Here is a 15,064-nt window from a genome sequence, read left to right as displayed (position 1 = left end):
TCCTTGTGACGACATAAATGTGATTTTAATCCTTAGCAAATGTTTCAAAAACGGTTTAACCTTTTACTTTTGTTTGTGGGCTTCCAAATGACCCCATGTATTAACTTATAGCAGCTTCGCTATCTGGTTTTGGATTGGGAACGTTGTTGCCATATTCATCAAAAGTCCTTATGACGACATAAATGTGATTTAAATCAGTAGCAAATGTTTGAGAAATGGTTCACGGATTTAGTTTCTGATGAAATCAACACCACACTGTTTAAGTTTGCTTGTGTGCGTCGATTTCATAAAATGTCTTACTGAATTTATCGATCATTACAGTTAATTGATCTGATGGTGAAATGATATGACATTTGAATTCTGCTGTCTTGAACAATTCAATTAAGATTGAATGAAAATGTTCTACGTTGCAAGTTGCATTAGATTTTCATGCAGACTGGATTTTAAATCCAAGACCATTCAACAATCTGATCAAATCGATTGATCTACATGTTGGTTTTAAATCTAATACTTTTGTTTGTTGGCTTCTAAATGATCCCATGATTTCAGTAATAAAAGCCTCGCTTTCTGGCTTTGATTTAGGAACGTGTTGCGATATCCATTAAAAGTCCTTGTGACGATATAAATGTGCTTTTAATCCTTAGCAAATGTTTCAGCAACGGTTTTACCTTTTACTTTTGTTTGTGGGCTTCCAAATGACCCCATGTATTAACTTATAGCAGCTTCGCTATCTGGTTTTGGATTGGGAACGGTGTTGCCATATCCATCAAGAGACCTTACGACGATAAAAATGTGATTTTTATCATTAGCAAATGTTTGAGAAATGGTTCACGGATTTAGTTTCTGATAAAATTAACACCAAATTGTTTAAGTTTGTTTGTGTGCGTCGATTTCATAAAATGTCTTACTGAATTTATCGATCATTACAGTTAATTGATCTGATGGTGAAATGATATGACATTTGAATTCTGCTGTCTTGAACAATTCAATTAAGATTGAATGAAAATGTTCTACGTTGCTAGTTGCATTAGATTTTCATGCAGACTGGATTTTAAATCCAAGAACATTCAACAATCCGATCAAATCGATTGATCTACATGTTGGTTTTAAATCTAATACTTTTGTTTGTTGGCTACTAAATGATCCCATGATTTCAGTAATAAAAGCCTCGCTATCTGGCTTTGAATTAGGAACGATGTTGCGATATCCATTAAAAGTCCTTGTGACGATATAAATGTGATTTCAATCCTTAGCAAATGTTTCAAAAACGGTTTTACCTTTTACTTTTGTTTGTGGGCTTCCAAATGACCCCATGTATTAACTTATAGCAGCTTCGCTATCTGGTTTTGGATTGGGAACGGTGTTGCCATATCCATCAAAAGTCCTTATGACGATATAAATGTGATTTTTATCATAAGCAAATGTTTGAAAAATGGTTCACGGATTTAGTTTCTGATTAAATTAACACCAAACTGTTTAAGTTTGTTTGTGTGCGTCGGTTTCATAAACTGTCTAACTGAATTTATCGATCATTATAGTTAATTGATCTGATGGTGAAATGATATGACATTTGAGTTCTGCTGTCTTGAACATTTCAATTAAGATTGAATGAAAATGTTCTACGTTGCTAGTTGCATTAGATTTTCATGCAGACTGGATTTTAAATCCAAGAACATTCAACAATCCGATCAAATCGATTGATCTACATGTTGGTTTTAAATATAATACTTTTGTTTGTTGGCTTCTTAATGATCCCATGATTTCAGTAATAAAAGCCTCGCTATCTGGCTTTGAATTAGGAACGATGTTGCGATATCCATTAAAAGTCCTTGTGACGATATAAATGTGCTTTTAATCCTTAGCAAATGTTTCAGCAACGGTTTTACCTTTTACTTTTGTTTGTGGGCTTCTAACTGAATGGCAAATGCTTCAGAAACGGTTTAACCTTTTACTTTTGTTGGTGGGCTTCCAAATGACCCCATGTATTAACTTATAGCAGCTTCGCTATCTGGTTTTGGATTGGGAACGGTGTTGCCATATCCATCAAAAGTCCTTATGACGATATAAATGTGATTTTTATCAGTAGCAAATGTTTGAGAAATGGTTCACGGACTAAGTTTCTGATAAAATTAACACCAAATTGTTTAAGTTTGTTTGTGTGCGTCGATTTCATAAAATGTCTTACTGAATTTATCGATCATTACAGTTAATTGATCTGATGGTGAAATGATATGACATTTGAATTCTGCTGTCTTGAACATTTCAATTAAGATTGAATGAAAATGTTCTACGTTCTAATGCAACTATTAGGTTTTCATGCAGACTGGATTTTAAATCCAAGATCATTCAACAATCCGATCAAATCGATTGATCTACATGTTGGTTTTAAATCTAATACTTTTGTTTGTTGGCTTCTAAATGATCCCATGATTTCAGTAATAAAAGCCTCGCAATCTGGCTTTGAATTAGGAACGATGTTGCGATATCCATTAAAAGTCCTTGTGACGATATAAATGTGCTTTTAATCCTTAGCAAATGTTTCAGCAACGGTTTTACCTTTTACTTTTGTTTGTGGGCTTCTAACTGAATGACAAATGCTTCAGAAACGGTTTAACCTTTTACTTTTGTTGGTGGGCTTCCAAATGACCCCATGTATTAACTTATAGCAGCTTCGCTATCTGGTTTTGGATTGGGAACGGTGTTGCCATATCCATCAAAAGTCCTTATGACGATATAAATGTGATTTTTATCATAAGCAAATGTTTGAAAAATGGTTCACGGATTTAGTTTCTGATTAAATTAACACCAAACTGTTTAAGTTTGTACGTGTGTGTCGATTTCATAAACTGTCTAACTGAATTTATCGATCATTATAGCTAATTGATCTGATGGTGAAATGATATGACATTTGAGTTCTGCTGTCTTGAACATTTCAATTAAGATTGAATGAAAATGTTCTACGTTGCTAGTTGCATTAGATTTTCATGCAGACTGGATTTTAAATCCAAGAACATTCAACAATCCGATCAAATCGATTGATCTACATGTTGGTTTTAAATATAATACTTTTGTTTGTTGGCTTCCTAATGATCCCATGATTTCAGTAATAAAAGCCTCGCTATCTGGCTTTGAATTAGGAACGATGTTGCGATATCCATTAAAAGTCCTTGTGACGATATAAATGTGCTTTTAATCCTTAGCAAATGTTTCAGCAACGGTTTTACCTTTTACTTTTGTTTGTGGGCTTCTAACTGAATGGCAAATGCTTCAGAAACGGTTTAACCTTTTACTTTTGTTGGTGGGCTTCCAAATGACCCCATGTATTATTTTATAGCAGCTTCGCTATCTGGTTTTGGATTGGGAACGGTGTTTCCATATCTATCAAACGTCCTTATGAGGATATAAATGTGATTTTTATAATAAGCAAATGTTTGTGAAATGGTTCACGGATTTAGTTTCTGATGAAATCAACACCAAACTGTTTTAGTTTGTACGTGTGTGTCGATTTCATAAAATGTCTTACTGAATTTATCGATCATTACAGCTAATTGATCTGATAGTGAAATGATATGACATTTGAATTCTGCTGTCTTGAACATTTCAATTAAGATTGAATGAAAATGTTCTACGTTGCTAGTTGCATTAGATTTTCATGCAGACTGGATTTTAAATCCAAGATCATTCAACAATCCGATCAATTCGATTGATCTACATGTCGGTTTTAAATATAAAACCTTTGTTTGTGGGCTTCTAAATGATCCCATGATTTCAGTAATAAAAGCCTCGCTATCTGGCTTTGAATTAGGAACGATGTTGCGATATCCATTAAAAGTCCTTGTGACGATATAAATGTGATTTTAATCCTTAGCAAATGTTTCAAAAACGGTTTTACCTTTAACTTTTGTTTGTGGGCTTCCAAATGACCCCATGTATAAACTTATAGCAGCTTCGCTATCTGGTTTTGGATTGGGAACGGTGTTTCCATATCTATCAAACGTCCTTATGAGGAAATAAATGGGATTTTTATAATTAGAAAATGTTTGTGAAATGGTTCACGGATTTAGTTTCTGATGAACTCAAAACCATACTGTTTAAGATTGTACGTGTGCGACGATTTCATAAAATGTCTTACTGAATTTATCGATCATTACAGTTAATTGATCTGATGGTGAAATGATATGACATTTGAATTCTGCTGTCTTGAACATTTCAATTTAGATTGAATGAAAATGTTCTACGTTGCTAGTTGCATTAGATTTTCATGCAGACTGGATTTTAAATCCAAGATCATTCAACAATCCGATCAAATCGATTGATCTATATGTTGGTTTTAAATCTAATACTTTTGTTTGTGGCCTTCTAAATGATCCCATGATTTTAGTTATAAAAGCCTCGCTTTCTGGCTTTGGATTAGGAACGATGTTGCGATATCCATTAAAAGTCCTTATGATGATATAAAAGTGATTTCTATCCATAGCATATGTTTCAAAAACGGTTTTACCTTTTACTTTTGTTTGTGGGCTTCCAAATGACCCCATGTATTAACTTATAGCAGCTTCGCTATCTGGTTTTGGATTGGGAACGGTGTTGCCATATCCATCAAAAGTCCTTATGACGATATAAATGTGATTTAAATCAGAAGCAAATGTTTGAGAAATGGTTCACGGATTTAGTTTATGATGAAATCAACACCACACTGTTTAAGTTTGTAAGTTTGCGTCGATTTCATAAAATGTCTTACTGAATTTATCGATCATCACAGTTAATTGATCTGATAGTGAAATGATATGACATTTGAATTCTGCTGTCTTGAACAATTCAATTAAGATTGAATGAAAATGTTCTACGTTGCTAGTTGCATTATATTTTCACGTAGACTGGATTTTAAATCCAAGACCATTCAACAATCCGATCAAATCGATTGATCTATATGTTGGTTTTAAATCTAATACTTTTGTTTGTTGGCTTCTAAATGATCCCATGATTTTAGTTATAAAAGCCTCGCTTTCTGGCTTTGGATTAGGAACGATGTTGCGATATCCATTAAAAGTCCTTGTGATGATATAAATGTGATTTCTATCCTTAGTAAGTGTTTCAGAAATGGTTTAACCTTTTACTTTTGTTTGTGGGCTTCTTAATGAATGGCAAATGCTTCTGAAATGGTTTAACCTTTTACTTTTGTTTGTGGGTTTCTAAATGACCCCATGTATTGAGTTATAGAAGCTTCGCTATCTGGTTTTGGATTGGGAACGGTGTTGCCATATCCAACAAAAGTCCTTATGACGATATAAATGTGATTTGTATCATTAGCAAATGTTTGAGAAATGGTTCACGAATATAGTTTCTGTTGAAAATAACACCAAACTGGTTAAGTTTGTACGTGTGTGTCGATTTCATAAAACGTCTTACTGAATTTATCGATCATTACAGTTAATTGATCTGATGGTGAAATGATATGACATTTGAATTCTGCTGTCTTGAACATTTCAATTAAGATTGAATGAAAATGTTCTACGTTGCTAGTTGCATTAGATTTTCATGCAGACTGGATTTTAAATCCAAGATCATTCAACAATCCGATCAATTCGATTGATCTACATGTCGGTTTTAAATCTAATACTTTTGTTTGTTGGCTTCTTAATGATCCCATGTTTTCAGTAATAAAAGCCTCGCTATCTGGCTTTGAATTAGGAACGATGTTGCGATATCCTTTAAAAGTCCTTGTGACGATATAAATGTGATTTTAATCCTTAGCAAATGTTTCAAAAACGGTTTTACCTTTTACTTTTGTTTGTGGGCTTCCAAATGACCCCATGTATTAACTTATAGCAGCTTCGCTATCTGGTTTTGGATTGGGAACGTTGTTGCCATATTCATCAAACGTCCTTATGACGACATAAATGTGATTTAAATCATTAGCAAATGTTTGAGAAATGATTCACGGATTAGGTTTCTGATCAAATTAACACCAAATTGTTTAAGTTTGTACGTGTGCGTCCATTTCATAAAATGTCTTACTGAATTTATCGATCATTACAGTTAATTGATCTGATAATGAAATGATATCACATTTGAATTCTGCTGTCTTGAAAATTTCAATTAAGATTGAATGAAAATGTTCTACGTTGCTAGTTGCATTAGATTTTCATGCAGACTATATATTTAATCCAAGATCATTCAACAATCCGATCAAATCGATTGATCTACATGTTGGTTTTAAATACTAAACCTTTGCTTGCGGGCTTCTAAATGATCCCATGATTTCAGTAATAAAAGCCTCGCAATCTGGCTTTGAATTAGGAACGATGTTGCGATATCCATTAAAAGTCCTTGTGACGATATAAATAAGCTTTTATTCTTTAGCAAATGTTTCAGCAACGGTTTTACCTTTTACTTTTGTTTGTTGGCTTCTAACTGAATGGCAAATGCTTCAGAAACGATTTAACCTTTTACTTTTGTTGGTGGGCTTCCAAATGACCCCATGTATTAACTTATAGCAGCTTCGCTATCTGGTTTTGGATTGGGAACGGTGTTTCCATATCTATCAAACGTCCTTATGAGGATATAAATGTGATTTTTATAATAAGCAAATGTTTGTGAAATGGTTCACGGATTTAGTTTCTGATGAACTCAAAACCACACTGTTTAAGATTGTACGTGTGCGACGATTTCATAAAATGTCTTACTGAATTTATCGATCATTACAGTTAATTGATCTGATGGTGAAATGATATGACATTTGAATTCTGCTGTCTTGAACATTTCAATTAAGATTGAATGAAAATGTTCTACGTTGCTAGTTGCATTAGATTTTCATGCAGACTGGATTTTAAATCCAAGACCATTCAACAATCCGATCAAATCGATTGATCTACATGTTGGTTTTAAATCTAATACTTTTATTTGTTGGCTTCTAAATGATCCCATGATTTCAGTAATAAAAGCCTCGCAATCTGGCTTTGAATTAGGAACGATGTTGCGATATCCATTAAAAGTCCTTGTGACGACATAAATGTGATTTTAATCCTTAGCAAATGTTTCAAAAACGGTTTAACCTTTTACTTTTGTTTGTGGGCTTCCAAATGACCCCATGTATTAACTTATAGCAGCTTCGCTATCTGGTTTTGGATTGGGAACGTTGTTGCCATATTCATCAAACGTCCTTATAACGACATAAATGTGATTTAAATCAGTAGCAAATGTTTGAGAAATGGTTCACGGATTTAGTTTCTGATTAAATTAACACCAAACTGTTTAAGTTTGTTTGTGTGCGTCGGTTTCATAAAATGTCTTACTGAATTTATCGATCATCACAGTTAATTGATCTGATAGTGAAATGATATGACATTTGAATTCTGCTGTCTTGAACAATTCAATTAAGATTAAATGAAAATGTTCTACGTTGCTAGTTGCATTAGATTTTCATGCAGACTGGATTTTAAATCCAAGAACATTCAACAATCCGATCAAATCGATTGATCTACATGTTGGTTTTAAATCTAATACTTTTGTTTGTTGGCTTCTTAATGATCCCATGATTTCAGTAATAAAAGCCTCGCTATCTGGCTTTGAATTAGGAACGATGTTGCGATATCCATTAAAAGTCCTTGTGACGACATAAATGTGCTTTCAATCCTTAGCAAATGTTTCAGCAACGGTTTTACCTTTTACTTTTGTTTGTGGGCTTCTAACTGAATGGCAAATGCTTCAGAAACGGTTTAACCTTTTACTTTTGTTGGTGGGCTTCCAAATGACCCCATGTATTAACTTATAGCAGCTTCGCTATCTGGTTTTGGATTGGGAACGGTGTTGCCATATCCATCAAACGTCCTTATGACGATATAAATGTGATTTTTATCAGTAGCAAATGTTTGAGAAATGGTTCACGGACTTAGTTTCTGATAAAATTAACACCAAATTGTTTAAGTTTGTTTGTGTGCGTCGATTTCATAAAATGTCTTACTGAATTTATCGATCATTACAGTTAATTGATCTGATGGTGAAATGATATGACATTTGAATTCTGCTGTCTTGAACATTTCAATTAAGATTGAATGAAAATGTTCTACGTTCTAATGCAACTATTAGGTTTTCATGCAGACTGGATTTTAAATCCAAGATCATTCAACAATCCGATCAAATCGATTGATCTACATGTTGGTTTTAAATCTAATACTTTTGTTTGTGGGCTTCTAAATGATCCCATGATTTCAGTAATAAAAGCCTCGCAATCTGGCTTTGAATTAGGAACGATGTTGCGATATCCATTAAAAGTCCTTGTGACGACATAAATGTGATTTTAATCCTTAGCAAATGTTTCAAAAACGGTTTAACCTTTTACTTTTGTTTGTGGGCTTCCAAATGACCCCATGTATTAACTTATAGCAGCTTCGCTATCTGGTTTTGGATTGGGAACGTTGTTGCCATATTCATCAAACGTCCTTATAACGACATAAATGTGATTTAAATCAGTAGCAAATGTTTGAGAAATGGTTCACGGATTTAGTTTCTGATGAAATCAACACCACACTGTTTAAGTTTGTTTGTGTGCGTCGATTTCATGAAATGTCTTACTGAATTTATCGATCATTACAGTTAATTGATCTGATGGTGAAATGATATGACATTTGAATTCTGCTGTCTTGAACATTTCAATTAAGATTGAATGAAAATGTTCTACGTTGCAAGTTGCATTAGATTTTCATGCAGACTGGATTTTAAATCCAAGACCATTCAACAATCTGATCAAATCGATTGATCTACATGTTGGTTTTAAATCTAATACTTTTGTTTGTTGGCTTCTAAATGATCCCATGATTTCAGTAATAAAAGCCTCGCTATCTGGCTTTGATTTAGGAACGTGTTGCGATATCCATTAAAAGTCCTTGTGACGATATAAATGTGCTTTTAATTCTTAGCAAATGTTTCAGCAACGGTTTTACCTTTTACTTTTGTTTGTGGGCTTCCAAATGACCCCATGTATTAACTTATAGCAGCTTCGCTATCTGGTTTTGGATTGGGAACGGTGTTGCCATATCCATCAAGAGACCTTACGACGATAAAAATATGATTTTTATCATAAGCAAATGTTTGAGAAATGGTTCACGGATTTAGTTTCTGATAAAATTAACACCAAATTGTTTAAGTTTGTTTGTGTGCGTCGATTTCATAAAATGTCTTACTGAATTTATCGATCATCACAGTTAATTGATCTGATAGTGAAATGATATGACATTTGAATTCTGCTGTCTTGAACAATTCAATTAAGATTGAATGAAAATGTTCTACGTTGCTAGTTGCATTAGATTTTCATGCAGACTGGATTTTAAATCCAAGACCATTCAACAATCCGATCAAATCGATTGATCTACATGTTGGTTTTAAATCTAATACTTTTGTTTGTGGGCTTCTAAATGATCCCATGATTTCAGTTATAAAAGCCTCGCAATCTGGCTTTGAATTAGGAACGATGTTGCGATATCCATTAAAAGTCCTTGTGACGATATAAATGTGCTTTTAATCCTTAGCAAATGTTTCAAAAACGGTTTTACCTTTTACTTTTGTTTGTGGGCTTCTAACTGAATGGCAAATGCTTCAGAAACGGTTTAACCTTTTACTTTTGTTGGTGGGCTTCCAAATGACCCCATGAATTATTTTATAGCAGCTTCGCTATCTGGTTTTGGATTGGGAACGGTGTTTCCATATCTATCAAACGTCCTTATGACGATATAAATGTGATTTTTATCAGTAGCAAATGTTTGTGAAATGGTTCACGGATTTAGTTTCTGATGAAATCAACACCACACTGTTTAAGTTTGTACGTGTGCGTCGATTTCATAAAATGTCTTACTGAATTTATCGATCATTACAGTTAATTGATCTGATGGTGAAATGATATGACATTTGAATTCTGCTGTCTTGAACATTTCAATTAAGATTGAATGAAAATGTTCTACGTTGCTAGTTGCATTAGATTTTCATGCAGACTGGATTTTAAATCCAAGAACATTCAACAATCCGATCAAATCGATTGATCTACATGTTGGTTTTAAATCTAATACTTTTGTTTGTTGGCTACTAAATGATCCCATGATTTCAGTAATAAAAGCCTCGCTATCTGGCTTTGAATTAGGAACGATGTTGCGATATCCATTAAAAGTCCTTGTGACGATATAAATGTGATTTCAATCCTAAGCAAATGTTTCAAAAACGGTTTTACCTTTTACTTTTGTTTGTGGGCTTCCAAATAACCCCATGTATTAACTTATAGCAGCTTCGCTATCTGGTTTTGGATTGGGAACGTTGTTGCCATATTCATCAAACGTCCTTATAACGACATAAATGTGATTTAAATCAGTAGCAAATGTTTGAGAAATGGTTCACGGATTTAGTTTCTGATGAAATCAACACCACACTGTTTAAGTTTGTTTGTGTGCGTCGATTTCATGAAATGTCTTACTGAATTTATCGATCATTACAGTTAATTGATCTGATGGTGAAATGATATGACATTTGAATTCTGCTGTCTTGAACATTTCAATTAAGATTGAATGAAAATGTTCTACGTTGCAAGTTGCATTAGATTTTCATGCAGACTGGATTTTAAATCCAAGACCATTCAACAATCTGATCAAATCGATTGATCTACATGTTGGTTTTAAATCTAATACTTTTGTTTGTTGGCTTCTAAATGATCCCATGATTTCAGTAATAAAAGCCTCGCTATCTGGCTTTGATTTAGGAACGTGTTGCGATATCCATTAAAAGTCCTTGTGACGATATAAATGTGCTTTTAATTCTTAGCAAATGTTTCAGCAACGGTTTTACCTTTTACTTTTGTTTGTGGGCTTCCAAATGACCCCATGTATTAACTTATAGCAGCTTCGCTATCTGGTTTTGGATTGGGAACGGTGTTGCCATATCCATCAAGAGACCTTACGACGATAAAAATATGATTTTTATCATAAGCAAATGTTTGAGAAATGGTTCACGGATTTAGTTTCTGATAAAATTAACACCAAATTGTTTAAGTTTGTTTGTGTGCGTCGATTTCATAAAATGTCTTACTGAATTTATCGATCATCACAGTTAATTGATCTGATAGTGAAATGATATGACATTTGAATTCTGCTGTCTTGAACAATTCAATTAAGATTGAATGAAAATGTTCTACGTTGCTAGTTGCATTAGATTTTCATGCAGACTGGATTTTAAATCCAAGACCATTCAACAATCCGATCAAATCGATTGATCTACATGTTGGTTTTAAATCTAATACTTTTGTTTGTGGGCTTCTAAATGATCCCATGATTTCAGTTATAAAAGCCTCGCAATCTGGCTTTGAATTAGGAACGATGTTGCGATATCCATTAAAAGTCCTTGTGACGATATAAATGTGCTTTTAATCCTTAGCAAATGTTTCAAAAACGGTTTTACCTTTTACTTTTGTTTGTGGGCTTCTAACTGAATGGCAAATGCTTCAGAAACGGTTTAACCTTTTACTTTTGTTGGTGGGCTTCCAAATGACCCCATGAATTATTTTATAGCAGCTTCGCTATCTGGTTTTGGATTGGGAACGGTGTTGCCATATCCATCAAAAGTCCTTATGACGATATAAATGTGATTTGTATCATAAGCAAATGTTTGAGAAATGGTTCATGGATATAGTTTCTGTTGAAAATAACACCAAACTGTTTAAGTTTGTACGTGTGTGTCGATTTCATAAAATGTCTTACTGAATTTATCGATCATTACAGTTAATTGATCTGATAGTGAAATGATATGACATTTGAATTCTGCTGTCTTGAACATTTCAATTAAGATTGAATGAAAATGTTCTACGTTGCTAGTTGCATTAGATTTTCATGCAGACTGGATTTTAAATCCAAGATCATTCAACAATCCGATCAATTCGATTGATCTACATGTCGGTTTTAAATATAAAACCTTTGTTTGTGGGCTTCTTAATGATTCCATGATTTCAGTAATAAAAGCCTCGCTATCTGGCTTTGAATTAGGAACGATGTTGCGATATCCATTAAAAGTCATTGTGACGATATAAATGTGATTTTAATCCTTAGCAAATGTTTCAAAAACGGTTTAACCTTTTACTTTTGTTTGTGGGCTTCCAAATGACCCCATGTATTAACTTATAGCAGCTTCGCTATCTGGTTTTGGATTGGGAACGTTTTTGCCATATTCATCAAACGTCCTTATGATGACATAAATGTGATTTAAATCATTAGCAAATGTTTGAAAAATGATTCACGGATTAGGTTTCTGTTCAAATTAACACCAAATTGTTTAAGTTTGTACGTGTGCGTCCATTTCATAAAATGTCTTACTGAATTTATCGATCATTACAGTTAATTGATCTGATAATGAAATGATATGACATTTTAATTCTGCTGTCTTGAACATTTCAATTAAGATTGAATGAAAATGTTCTACGTTGCTAGTTGCATTAGATTTTCATGCAGACTATATTTTTAATCCAAGATCATTCAACAATCCGATCAAATCGATTGATCTATATGTTGGTTTTAAATATTAAACCTTTGTTTGTGGGCTTCTAAATGATCCCATGATTTCAGTAATAAAAGCCTCGCAATCTGGCTTTGAATTAGGAACGATGTTGCGATATCCATTAAAAGTCCTTGTGACGATATAAATGTGCTTTTAATCCTTAGCAAATGTTTCAGCAACGGTTTTACCTTTTACTTTTGTTTGTGGGCTTCCAAATGACCCCATGTATTAACTTATAGCAGCTTCGCTATCTGGTTTTGGATTGGGAACGGTGTTGCCATATCCATCAAAAGTCCTTATGACGATATAAATGTGATTTTTATCAGTAGCAAATGTTTGAGAAATGGTTCACGGATTTAGTTTCGGATAAAATTAACACCACACTGTTTAAGTTTGTAAGTGTGCGTCGATTTCATAAAATGTCTTACTGAATTTATCGATCATTACAGTTAATTGATCTGATGGTGAAATGATATGACATTTGAATTCTGTTGTCTTGAACATTTCAATTAAGATTGAATGAAAATGTTCTACGTTGCTAGTTGCATTAGATTTTCATGCAGACTGGATTTTAAATCCAAGAACATTCAACAATCCGATCAAATCGATTGATCTACATGTTGGTTTTAAATCTAATACTTTTGTTTGTTGGCTTCTAAATGATCCCATGATTTCAGTAATAAAAGCCTCGCTATCTGGCTTTGGATTAGGAACGATGTTGCGATATCCATTAAAAGTCCTTGTGACGATATAAATGTGCTTTTAATCTTTGGCAAATGTTTCAGCAACGGTTTTACCTTTAACTTTTGTTTGTGGGCTTCTAACTGAATGGCAAATGCTTCAGAAACGGTTTAACCTTTTACTTTTGTTAGTGGGCTTCCAAATGACCCCATGTATTAACTTATAGCAGCTTCGCTATCTGGTTTTGGATTGAGAACGGTGTTGCCATATCTATCAAACGTCCTTATGAGGATATAAATGTGATTTTTATAATTAGCAAATGTTTGAGAAATGGTTCACGGATTTAGTTTCTGATGAAATCAAAACCACACTGTTTAAGATTGTACGTGTGCGACGATTTCATAAAATGTCTTACTGAATTTATCGATCATTACAGTTAATTGATCTGATGGTGAAATGATATGACATTTGAATTCTGCTGTCTTGAACATTTCAATTAAGATTGAATGAAAATGTTCTACGTTGCTAGTTGCATTAGATTTTCATGCAGACTGGATTTTAAATCCAAGATCATTCAACAATCCGATCAAATCGATTGATCTACATGTTGGTTTTAAATGTTATACTTTTGTATGTGGGCTTGTTACAAATGACGTTTGTAACGCTCTCGCGCCCACTGAGTGAACCGGTTCACTGAGTGAACCGGTTCAGAATCGAGAGGGATTAGTATAAAGGGCGGAACGTGGTCCTGCGAGGCCTCTTTTCTTCGCGACAAATAAAAAGACCTCTTTAAAGTTTTCTTTCTGCTTCCCTGTCTACCTTGGAAGAATACTAAAAAAACGCCTTTTTCTTTCTTGCGTAATTGCATTCGCAACATTCTTTAAAGAGTTTCTTAAATAAGAAGAATATTCTAAAAGAGATATTCTTTACCGGAATTTCCGATAATTCCGTGCACTAGCCGCTTAGTTTCACTAAATTCAACCCGCGTATCCAAATAAGTCGCCGCGAACGTTCGTGAGACTTTCGAAGTGAAGCGTATACTCGAAAACGCTAAGTAAATCTTCGGAGCGCTACGGGAACGGTGCGGGAGAAACGTGAGTGAATAGTAAGAACGAAACAAAAAAGTGCAGTGCATCGAGATGATTAATAACCCCCTCGAAGGAAGCTCTCAGTGTGTGCAAGTGCCCGTGCAGCAGGACCAGCGAACAGGATCGACCCCAAACTCGACCGTGCAGGTCATCGACATCGAAGCGAATGATGATTCGCAAGCCGTCATTGATGATCCGTCTCCCTCTACCGCGGTAGCGTCCCGTGAGTTTTTAGTCCGACGAAAACGGCTCGAGGCTTGAGTTCGAAACCGAAAAGGCACGTCGAGAGCTCGAATTCGAAGAACGCGAGTTAGAACTAACCCGCGAAATCAGACGACAAGTAGACGAGAGACAGAGCGGAGACTCCGTAACAGCCCGCGTCCATAAAACAACGCAATGGCTATCGGAGACAGACCGCATCGGAATGGCGGCAGGGACGCGACGCGAACATGGCGACGATCGGTCAGGTCGTAGCCCTTTGACCCCCGAGGTGACGCGGTCAAGTTTCCCACCACTGTACGATCGCACTTGGGCACTGGACCAGCAAGCAGCCCAGGAACGTGAATATGCGGAGTGGCGGCGCGCAGTCGATGCGTCGATTGGGAAAATACACATAACTCAACGCGGAAACACTCAAAACACTTCCGCGGATGGGCGAATACCACACGCAGCCCGATCACTAAATCACAGTTTCACGTATTTAAACCAGAACCAAATATCGGCGCGACATGCGATCGGGAAGGATCTCCCGACTTTTTCCGGCGCTATTG

General features: G+C 34.8%; 1 protein-coding gene across 1 annotated transcript in view; it reads left to right on the top strand.

The window, feature by feature from the left end:
- LOC128730035 (uncharacterized) overlaps nt 1-14,555 on the top strand; it is a 144,201-nt gene extending 129,646 nt beyond the window's left edge. The window contains exon 3 of the mRNA XM_053823114.1: nt 14,368-14,555. Within this exon, the coding sequence (XP_053679089.1) occupies nt 14,368-14,555 (188 nt within the window). The remainder of the gene's footprint in view (nt 1-14,367) is intronic.
- The last annotated feature ends 509 nt before the right edge of the window (nt 14,556-15,064 follow it).

This window comes from Anopheles nili, unplaced genomic scaffold (assembly GCF_943737925.1).
Source record: "Anopheles nili unplaced genomic scaffold, idAnoNiliSN_F5_01 scaffold_11, whole genome shotgun sequence".
Lineage (NCBI taxonomy): Eukaryota > Metazoa > Arthropoda > Insecta > Diptera > Culicidae > Anopheles > Anopheles nili.
The sequence above is the reverse complement of the archived record's forward strand: the minus strand, read 5'-3'. Positions and strand labels throughout refer to the sequence as shown.